At 33.5% G+C, this 12,017-nt stretch overlaps 1 protein-coding gene across 1 annotated transcript; it reads left to right on the top strand.

The window, feature by feature from the left end:
• The first annotated feature begins 310 nt into the window (after positions 1–310).
• On the top strand, positions 311–11,574 carry LOC132308486 (organelle RRM domain-containing protein 2, mitochondrial-like). The gene is made up of 5 exons (XM_059806577.1): positions 311–548; positions 5,784–5,852; positions 5,932–6,038; positions 7,890–10,810; positions 11,337–11,574. The coding sequence occupies exons 1-4, from the start codon at positions 392–394 to the stop codon at positions 8,007–8,009; spliced, it is 453 nt and encodes a 150-aa protein (XP_059662560.1). The 5' UTR covers positions 311–391; the 3' UTR covers positions 8,010–10,810; positions 11,337–11,574.
• The last annotated feature ends 443 nt before the right edge of the window (positions 11,575–12,017 follow it).

Here is a 12,017-nt window from a genome sequence, read left to right as displayed (position 1 = left end):
ATTCTCTCAAAAAGTCATGTTAATGTCCTCCATGGTAATTAGTAATTACACAGTTAAACTCACCCAACATTTTGTAACAACATCGTTGCCCTTTGCTGTTACCGTCAGCAACGGTCAATACCGTGTACTGCTGATGTCATCCACACAAACTTTCAAATGACAATATTACTCATGTTAATTTGTATAAGTACATCTGAAGAGTATGAAGACAACACTTGCTTAGCCCTGAGTGTAGGGGTAGTTTAGTAATTTGATCAAATGAACTCTCAAGTCTCAACGTAAATATCTGTATACATGTGCCAACTCTCTCGGTACTCTAGAAATCTGACTAAAGCCCTGTGTTCATTTCAGTTTAGGGCATTTCTAAAACCCTCGCACACATCTATATCCCATGGCCATGAGAGCGGCCGTAGCGGCGGCGGCAAAACCGCGTGGGCTTAGAGGGTTTTTCTCAACTTTAACTTCAACTTCCCCGTTCATTCCACCGCCGATGACCCAAATGGAAAAGCCGCCTCCGGCTGATCCCTCCACCAACCTTTTCGTCTCCGGCAAGTATCTATATATCAGAAAATGCCATTAATTTCTTTTAATTTTCCTCTCTCTCTTTTATTTTACTGATGCATCATACATTTTCACGGTTAATTTTGAGTTTATATGTGAATCCAATTGTTACTTAATATAGGGGAAAAAATCCACGATTACTTTGTCTGTTCACTGAGAAAATGGATATTAAATAGAAAAACTTTATTGCTTATGGTTCATCAAGGAATGAAAAGGCAAATCAACTCAGCCAAACAAATGGTGAATAAAGTTTTTTTTTTTTGGATTAAATTTTATTAATTTCTAAACTACAGAATCAGTCATTAGTGTATGATATATAATCTTTGATGTTTTGATTGAAGAGTTTGCTGCCGTGAAATCTTTTTATATTTTTATGTTTGATTTTTAAGCTTGTTTTATTTCTTTAGTTTAACCCCTGCAGTTCAAGTGTATGTAACCTTGAAAGACGGTTATGCAGCCTAACACCTCTTGGACTACCTACTGAATTGGTACTACAACCTTATGAAGGTGAAACGGTACATTGATGTACTCAATTTAAGGGGTGCCGAATGTTAGATGTGTTGCCTACGGACAACAAATACTCTTGGCTAAGTACTTTAGCTGATTAATTCATGGATTGTCTCTATAGGTGAGCGAGTTAGACCAGTTTGGATGTTGGCCATTTTAGCTTATTGAGGTGTATTTTGTTGGAGAGGATAGGAGGTCATTCAAAGATGTTGAGCTGCTGGGATTTATGATAAAACAATTGTCATCAATCTCTTTGTTTTCAGGGTGGTGGGAAAGGGGTTATTAATGTTATTATATATGATTTTATGTTGGGTTTTTAATAAAATAGTAGGTATAGGTTCATTGTTGATTTTGGGTGCTTTTTGCTGCAACTTTGTTTGCTTGCTTCTAAAGCCTTCTGTATGTGTTCTGTACTTGTAAACATATTTTTCTTTGTACAATTGTAAGGGCTATTGTCTGGTAGTAATCATGACAATTCATAGTGCTAAGTAGAGAAAACTAGGTGGTGGATACACACATAACCTTCAGCTTCTATTTGCATGAAGTGACGAAACTTGAACTTGAAATTTCTTGCAGATACACACGTAACCTTCAGCTTCTATTCGCATGAAGTGATGAAACTTGAACTTGAAATTGAAATTTCTTGCTTATGCTTATGAGTTTTAGCCTTTTGAATTATCTCAAGCAATTCCATTATTCTTACTAGAGTGCTTTCTATTCTGAAAATGTCACTTAATGACATATAGGATTGTCCCCAAATTATGATATGTGTTTAAATTAAAAATTACTTTAAAATTATTGATAAGTTTAGGAAGTAGGAGACATGTATCTGTGAACCTTACTATAACTAATATGATAGGCTTTCAATTTCTTAACACCTCTGCAAATGTTGAATTATTTTTAGACTGGTCCACTTGACTAAGAAGGTCGTCTTCACCATCATTCTTGCCTTAATTCATATGAATGGGGTCAGCCACATCATCACACCTATTATATTTTACTTTTTAAAATCATTTCGAACTACTTAATCCCACTTTAGTTTTGGTCACCCTCTTTGTCTTTTACCTTTTATTAAAATCAATCTTCATCATCTTACTAACACATCTATAAGTCTTCATTGTATGTGTTGATTTTGTTCATACCATCCAAGTATACTCTTATTTTTTCACTTATAGGTGTCACTTCTTATTTTCCTCTGACTTTCATTAGTAACCCTACCTCTTTTAGTCACTTTGACCATCCATCTTAACATTCTCAATTCAATACACAAGTGCCAACACTTGGTTCTATATTGAATAGTTAACCTAATAACGTATCTATATAATTTTCTTTTTAACCTATTTTATATCTTTTACCACTAACTTGTCTTTATTTTGTCCGCTCTAATCCAATTCTACTAGTTATATCACTATCTGTCTCTTTGTCCTTTTGTATTACGATCCTAAATAATGAAATTGATTATTTTGAATAATCATTTGGTTTTAAAGTGTGACCCATTATTTTATCAGGATCTAAATCATTATGAAATTTACATTTCATATACTCTTTTTTATTTTTTTATTTTATTTATGCATGATTTCTAGTCATGCTTGACAACCACTCTAGCACGCCCACTTGAATTCATACACAGTTTTAATTGTACTAATTTTCAAATCTTTTAATTGTATGGTATTTCTCTACACTTCTAATTTTATTGTTAAGTTTCCTTTGCGAATATCCAATATCACTATATCATCCATAAACCACATGCACTGTGGAATGTCTCCTTCAAAGTCTTTTGTTATTTCATCTGAAATTATTGTACCTAAATACAAGCTTTGTACTGATCTTTGGTACGATACTACGTTTATATAAATGATAAATCATTACTCTCACCACATATTGAACGAACTATATTGTTGTGTTTCTTATACATGTAGTGGATATTTTTATTATTTCTATAAAAGTAAGGAAGTGATAATAGAGTTTATATCTTGATAATAATACAGATAATCAGGAGTGATCCTTGATCTAGAAATACTGTTGGTTTTACATATGTCAAATGTCAATTCACAATTGGTTTACAAGAAGGGGACTGCTTATTTTCTTTCCCCCTCATTGGTAATTCAACTTCTAGAAGTTTAGGTTTTAGAAAGTCAATGGAAGAAATGTTCTGTAAATATTTTGTTGTTGTAATTATTTTCTGGAGTCCATAAACAACTTCAGGCCTGTTATTTACTTATTTATACTTTCTTGTACCGCAGATAGAATTTAGGCACTAGGATCTAATATATTTTAGGGTTAAGTGCATTAAACCCCCCTGAACTATGACCCAATTGCAATAAACCCCCCTAAACTAAAAATAACCCCCTAAACTATAGAATTGTTCATTCTAGGACAATCCGTCAAAATTGTTAGTGGAAAAAAGTTTACTTTTTTGCCCTTAAGGTGAAGCAGCTGTTCTTTTATTTTCCAACTTAATATGCTGACATGACAAGGCAATCTTATTGACCAATTAAAAAGAGACATCACATCATAAGTTCATAATACTATACTGCTTGTTATATCTATTTCTCACGGCAAACAATCCTTCCCTTCAGTTATATTATATGCATGAAGCTCTCACAGAATTATATATGTATATACATATATATATAGACTGAATCATTCCTTGCTAACTTGCACTTCATCGTTGTTTGATCCAAACTCGGCCATTGAAATCATCTTCATTCTTAATTCCAAACTCAACGGTAGATTTCATCTTGACATCTTCAACCTTATCACAATTGTTTGGTTATATTGATTTCTAGCGCCATACAATCCCTTCATTTGCACATGATCTACGGCAAGAGTTCTCCAACAATTTATCTATTGGGTTTGGATGGATAGGGAGGGACAAAAATAGCAAACTTAAAAAAGAAAATGGTGTCAAAGAGTCGTGGATGGTGATGGGTTTGATTGATATAATAGAGTGAATGAGTAATTAGTAATATACAGAAAGTTGGGTTATCGGTCTCTGTCTCATTTTTCTTCATTCTCATCATCGTCGAGCTCCTGGATCTCAATATCTTTGCTGCTTTTGTAGCTGAATGTTGGATTCTTATTCCATGGCTCACTAGATCCTTTCCGATCACGTTCCATCCGGAGTTCTTTGATTGGGTTTCAGAAAAACTCTCTCTGATTCTGTATTGTAGAGAGAAATAACTTTTTGAGCTCAACATATACACTTTATATTTTTTTCCTCCATTGAAGCTATGTTCTCTTTCTTCCTTCCTTTCTTGAATTAGTCTGCAAAACAAACTCTAAAAGATAGGCAACAGTTCCATCACATTAAAAAATAGTTATCAATCATCATCTTCAATTCCATAACAGAATGCAGGGATGAACTATTCAAGAGATAATCAAAATTGGGCCTTTTCTCTCTCTACAATACAGAATCTGAATTGGGTTTTTCCAATTTAAACCATAGAAATAGTGAGTTGAAAAATTAATCAACTAAATGTGGATCGAACGAGCGATAATGGTTGAGAATTAAGAGTGAACAAAATTTGAGTTTATTCTCTATGGATTTCCATCTGTAGTGCTCTCTGTATATATATGGTTATCTCTAGCTCACATACATACATACATACATATATACATATACATACATACATATACATACATATATACATATACATACATATATACATATACATACATACATATACATACATATATACATATACATACATATATACATATACATACATACATATACATACATATATACATATACATACATACATATACATACATATATACATACATATACATACATATATACATACATATATACATACATATATATATATATCTTTCTATGGGGACCAGTATTGTTTTTGTTGTGTTCTAATTTCAGTTGACGTGGATCTTCAACTTCTAAGGGGGAGAGAGGCAGAAGTGGAGAGAAATTTATTGGGGTTATCTGTATAAATATGGTTATCTCTAGCTCATAAACATACATATATATATATATATACACATATACCTTTCTATGGGACCAGTATTGTTGTTGTTGTGTTCTAATTTCCTTTGACATGGATCTTCAATTTTCAAGGGAGAGAGAGGCAGAAGTGTGGGAGAAATTTATTAGGGTTTGAATTGTTTGACAAAGGAAGGTGGGAACATGGATTGGGATTTAAAATGAGTTAACCCAGTAAATATGGGCCATAAGGGTAATAGTGTCTTTAAAAAAAATTGAGTTGGTCACGTGAGCTGCAGAGGTGAAATCTCTGTGCTGAATCAACGGAAAGTTTGACGGAGTGGGTATTTTGCAAAAATTGAAATAGTTTAGGGGGTTTACTGTCCAAATAATAGTTCAAGGGGGATTTTTTGAGAAAGAGAAGAAAGTTCAGGGGGGGTTTTATGCACTTTACCCTATATTTTATGTTAATTAGTAAGCATGTGACTCATTGCTTGTTGCTATGGTGAAAGCTTGAGTAGCAAGTGTGATGAGGTAGATTCTTGTTTGAGAGTAGCCACTTTGTGCAAAATAAGATTGTGTTATGAACTTATGGCCATATAATGTCTTGTTTGCTTTTGAAATCATTTGGGCTCTTGTGAACCCTTGAAATTGGCAATCTTGCAGTCACTTCTTTTAGGATTTGTATGTCATGCTGCTTTAAATATTGTGGCGGTGGCATTTTCTTAAGTTACTGTGAGTTTGACCTGATTCTATTTCTTCTGTATTTCAGGGCTTAGCAAACGTACTACTCAAGAGGGGCTTAAAAAAGCCTTTTCGAAGTTTGGTGAAGTTGTTCATGGTAAGATAAGTGAGATAAATACATATATTTATCAAAGCTTCTTTAATAATTGTTAACATTGATTCTCTGCATGTTGCAGCTAGAGTAGTGACTGATCGTATATCTGGATATTCTAAGGGGTTTGGTTTCGTAAGATATACGACTTTAGAAGAGGCTACAGCAGGTATGAAGGGCATGGATGGAAAGGTGAGCTGACTACTGACCACACTTCTTTGTGTTTTTTTTTAAGTTTTGAAGTACTTGAGAGGTTGGTCATCACATGTACATGCACGCATACGCGTGTTCTTTCACACATTCAATAAGAAAATTAAGTTCGCCTATAACTTTATGCTAGACATACTGAGAAAAGTTTTACACCAAAAAAAAATATATATATATATATATATATATATTTCAAGTAAAAAATATTATTTATTTACAATATCCTTGATGTAGTAAACAAGAAACTCAAGGAAAAGAACTGTAAAGAAGTGAGAGATCCTATAAAATTGTTGACTTTCACGACGGGACTCAACTGGGACTTGCATAATTAAGTTTCTCTGGTGATTCTTATTTTATGTTTTCTCTAACTTCACACTGCTGGTTCAGTTTTATTTATATATATATATATATTTGTTAAAATACAGGGCTGAAGGATATTTTTATGATTTTTAGATTTCTGGATAATGGCAGTTATATTGGTCCATCAGTCTTAGTTTCATTAACCTTATATTATTTTGTACTTATTTCATATGCTTTCTAGTTGGTTTAGATTCGTTCAATTTTAAGTTTTAATATATAGATATTCTTCAAGGTTTAAGTCCTAGTTGGAATAGAAAAAATCCAACAGCATACCTATGTACGTTTTCAAGCTCAATGAAAATCAGTTCAGTTGAAAATTTCAGAATTTTAAAGTTGTTTGGTGTTAAAGAAATTTAGATTATTGTGTATATCAAATTAAAATGGCTAGCATTATTATCATTATTGATCAGTAAAATTCATGAACGTAAAAAGAGGGGGTTCTTTTATGGTAAAAAATCCATTCATCTCAGTTATTTCCCAAGAAAAAGAAGGAAAGAGAGGGTCCGTTGAATTTCCAGTATTCTTGTTCACCAATAAGTTACAGAGACTTACTTCCCATTTGAATTGCACAAAAAAGACTATTTATCTCAGAGGAATCTGCGGAAAATTCTGGTTGTGTGACCTATACCTAGGCATGATGCTTAAATGATTATACAAGCAATTTCTAGATACATTATACCTTTCTTCTTTTCCTTATTTTTAGGCAATTTTCAACCTGCAACCAGTTCTCTTGTTAATTACTCCTTTTGACATAAAATTATACTTCAACCTTTCTTTTTATCAAATGTTTTAACCCTAGCAACCTAAAACCCACTAAAGGAACAAAAATGAATTGGTTCATAGGCATTATAAAGTAATTTTTTTCTAGAGTTAGGTGGTCAAATATGCTGGATGGTGGGTCTGCTAAGTTTTTCTATGTGTGCAACTGGTTTTGTGAAAAAAATTATATATATGAAGGTTAGACTTGTAGTCAACTACAGTAGTTTAGGTCAATTCATTTTCTTTTTCCTGAATATTGTATTTTCCTTGTTCATTGCCATGTCGTCCTTCTAAAATTGAGTTTCCTGTATGAATTCTGAATGCCATCATTTCCTATTACCAGAACTAGAACAAAGAAAGAATTGTAAGAGGCACACGCTCTTAACATCTTTAATAGCCTCAACAAGAAAATCGGAAAAAAACCAAAGATGCATGTTTTAGTATATGTACTTTGTTATTGTCCTTTGATCTTGTACTTCTGACAAGTTATAGAGTTTCTGAGTCACTGTTGTTTTCCCAGATCACCCGCATTTTTCTACCTCTTAAACTATCGAAAGATTTATGTTTGGGGGATTATGGAAGTTTTTAAATGAATGGAAATATTATCTAATAAATCAGTTACAGAAGGGCAGCACTCCTCCTCTCTCTCTCTCTCTCTCCCCTTTTATACATAAATATATATTTTATGATGATTGTTATTTTTTCTTGTTTTTGTAGTATTTGGATGGATGGGTTATATTTGCAGAGTACGCAAGAGTGAGACCACCACCTGGCCAAGGTCCCCCATCTGAGAACAATGGTTCTCCACACGCATCTCCATACAATCGTCAATATTGAATGGAGTCGATTTTCAATTGGATAAGCTGGTCATCATTAAGATATTGTTTTGCTCTCAAAAGTGAAAAGCATTTCTTAATTATAATATCTATTTTGCCTCGGTGAGAGGTTTGGGTGGTCTTCTACTGTCTCGAGCTCTTTTAATTTGTGGAGAAGGTTAGCCTCACATGAGACCGGTTATGTTGAATCGAGAATTATATGGATTTAAATTTGTGCACTTTAAAACATGACTATGTGCTACTATTTGTGTGCGCCATTCATAAGCATTCCGTGAAATTTCGTACTTGTTAGTTGTGAGCCTGAATTGTACCTGTTTGAATTTTAATTATTCTGTTACCTTATGGGTGATTTTTAGCAATGAAAATATCTTTTGTTGTAAGAAATTTCTAGTTTTGGCACCCAACACATATTTAGCTCCTCAATCCTTCTGGTAATAGACTCACCGGATTCACATTTGTTCTTGTGCGCTCCAAACGGACACGGCAAATCTACACAACTTGATTAGTCAAAATTTTACTATTTTTAGTTGGACCCCTATGAGAATAATTCGCAGGGCTAGAGGATGATTGTTGTATGTTATTTTAGTAGCTTTTGTTGTTGCTCTGCTGCTCCTACTGCTAATGTCTGTCACCGTTGATTTCTTTTCTTCTCTTGTTTGTTGCTATTTCTGCCCTTCCATTCGTTTCGATTTTCAACCAGTTGGCATTATGCGAAAGGTCTCATTCAACTGATCTTGCTTGTCTATGTGGTAGACATGTTCAGTAATTTGTGGAAGGTGACACGATAGCTCGTGAAGGTTCTGCAACTATCGCGTAAATGCAATGTCCTACCGTGTTTGTTTTAGGCCTTAAATCATAGTTCGTTTTGCTCCATGCATGATTGTTTTTAAGCATGAACTGAGCTGTCTACGTGAAAGTGAATATAGGGACTCTGTACCCATTCATTTAATGTATCCCTACATAGGTGTACAATAATGAACCAGCTGTATAATCTTCCAGTGGCCCTAATGCCTTCCTATCGAAGCAACTGGGCATATCTATATGACACTGATAGTAACTGGACACTGGATATTTCAAACTTGTACTCTCGTTTCATTTAATTCGAATAAATTTAGATATTATATGGCATCAGTTGGAAGATAAGTATCTAAAACGATTAAATTTGCATCTACATGTGGCCTTTGGAATTGGTGGCGATTTCGATTGTTGAGTAGTAGTTTTCTACCTAGAAGGTTGGAAGGGTAGAAACAGTGTTGATAGAGAGAGAGAGTATGATAGAAAGTAATGTTGTGCTGAAAATGAGGCAGCTGAAGACTCCCTGCTCTCGTGGCCAGAAATTTGTGGTGCTAATGTGTTTGTGTTGCTTCTCTTGATATGATATGCTATGCAACTTTTAATGCCATTATTTCAACTAGATTGAAATTGATACGTGTAACGGTCATATCATTACTATAGATCCCTTAAGCCATAAATAATTTCCTATATAATTCTTTGGTTGATTACTTGCTGGCTTATATGTTGTTGAGAAAATAAGGTAAAAAAATATGTGCATGTGATGGTTAATTAAAGTAAGACATGAGTATATATATTAATTTATTTATAAATACATTTTAAACATGGATTTTTTTTTTTTTTTTTTGTGAGAATGGTAATACAAATAAATACAATTTTGTTCGCCCCGGGCTCAAACTTTGACCTAGTTCTTCCACAAAAATCTATTAATTATAAATTTATTAAACATTAACTATTGAAATGCGTACCTATAAATTAAACGTTTTGGCATTTGCTATCCCTAAGTACCTTTAGTTAGGTAACGAATTTAAAGGAAACGCAACCGCACGAAGTTACATGCATGGGACAAGGCTTTTCAGAATTAATTGATAATACTAGTATGATGTATGTCGGTCTTTTGATAAAATGAAATGAGATTTTAAAGATTGTTTGGACTCAAAACTTGTTCGCCCATAAATTTGTGAATCAAATCAGCTTAGTTCCTCAATTCACGAACCATATTATATTTTTAAATTTTCATGATATTTTATTTATTTTATTGCTTTCTTAATCAACAAAGAGGCACTGAATTTTTCAAAAATATTTTTTTAAAAAAACCATATTAATAGTTTGTCTTATTCATGGTTAAAACTCCAGCTCAATCCGTTTATTTAACAGTTGAACATTAAGCAATTCACTTCATTTTTATACAACCATATTTTTACGTGAAAATGATTACAGTATTACTCTAACTTCTGTCTTAAATTCTTAATTCATAATTAAAATAATAATTTGGGGGCAGTTTATTAGGCTCTTAGAAATTCTCTATAAAAGGTATGGTAGCTGAGCCAAACCATAGAAAGACTTTCCAATGCTTCCTCGCCTCACTCTGTAACCACATGATTCTTACAATTTCATAGCTCTTCTCTCTCTCTCACACACACACACCCACACACACATATATATCTGATTTATGAAGTTCTTGTTGGAAATTGTCTCCTGCTACGGGTCTAAGAATTCTCGTCCGAAGGTATCGATGACAAATCCGCCGTTAGTGGAGGAAACACGGTCTCTCGTGCCTCTGGCACCGCCGCCGCCGTCGTCTAGGAGGAGCTGCAACCGGTACCGCAGCCGGAAGCGGGGCAGGGTGGCCTCCTCGAGGTCTGGCTCTTTGGTCGAGTGGCGTCCCTCCCTCTTTGCAATTTCCGAGGAGAAAGATGATCGGTCCATTACCGTCCGATCTAAGTACCCTAAAGAGGAAGTTTACACCGACGGCCTGAGTTCACGTCAGAAGCTACAGCGACATTCTAGGTTATATTCCATTCTTCTTTACAATGGCCGTTAAATATATATATATGTATATAGATAGATTGAAAGGAAGTGTTGTCTATTAGAATGGACTAAAAACTCGAACTAACAACAATCATACTAGTGTAGGAGTCATTTTTTGTGAAGTATAATTAAGGTTTAAAAGGCTTTTTGTTGAGTTTTTTGAAAAAAACAGTTTTGAAGAATTTTATAAGAAGAATACAATTATTGAAAATAATTACTATATCTGGAATTAAATATTTTTTAACATTCAATTTTTATAGAATGGTTTCACCAGTTGTATTATGCGTGTTTCGCTGTATTATCTAATTACATAAAACCATTATCACAAACTCAATATCTTTATTATTTTATGTTTCAATGTCAACCTGACTAGTTTGGAATCTAAAGAAGTATTACTAAACTTTGTGTCTGCTTTGAATTTGGAGTTATTGTTTGGTCATGTGTTATTTGCTACTTGTATGATTGGTTGAATCTATTTGGTGACAAATATGTTGGATTTTTACAGACAATCGCCGCCTTCAACAATCATTCCGGCATTTTCTCCGACTCCGTTTCTATTTTGAAGCACGCGCTTCAGCTTCATTTTCGGTTCATCCAAAGTCGTGTTGATTTTATGCGTCAATAATTCTGTAAATTTTATGTGTAATCTCAAGACCTTTTGATACCAATTGTAAGATCCAAACAAATATTGAGATGTTGCATCACATTTGAAATTTCAAAATGATAATTTTTTTTACCTATTAGCCTAAGCAAGCAGGGACGGACTATAGCATATTCAGTTTTTTTTTTTTAATTTTAATTTTAATTTTTTTTAATTTTATTTTATTTAAATTACATGCCTATAAATTACAAAAAAAATCCTACGTCCCTCACTTAATTTTCTGGGTCTGTTCTGTAAGCAAACCCAAAACATACAACACTAACGGAGTAAAAACAAGTCAAAAGATTACTCAAATAGCCATTGATAACGATGATCTCGATTTTATAGTGGTGCCCATCACAAGATCTTGTATGTAACATTTAGCTGCTTGAATTTTTATCATAATATTGAAGATAAGTGAAGGATAGCATCTGCATACTCACCTACCAGAGTACAAAAATTAAGTGACAAGTGTCTTTCTAATATAAAGGATAATGCTTAGTTACACACTGGTGAGTAATTTCACCCTACTTATCCCTTATGTGT

Source organism: Cornus florida, unplaced genomic scaffold, assembly GCF_030987335.1.
Source record: "Cornus florida cultivar Cherokee Brave unplaced genomic scaffold, ASM3098733v1 CherokeeBrave_3.0.0_Hap2_Chr05, whole genome shotgun sequence".
Lineage (NCBI taxonomy): Eukaryota > Viridiplantae > Streptophyta > Magnoliopsida > Cornales > Cornaceae > Cornus > Cornus florida.
Note: the sequence above shows the minus strand (reverse complement) of the source record. Positions and strands in the feature narration are given on the sequence as shown.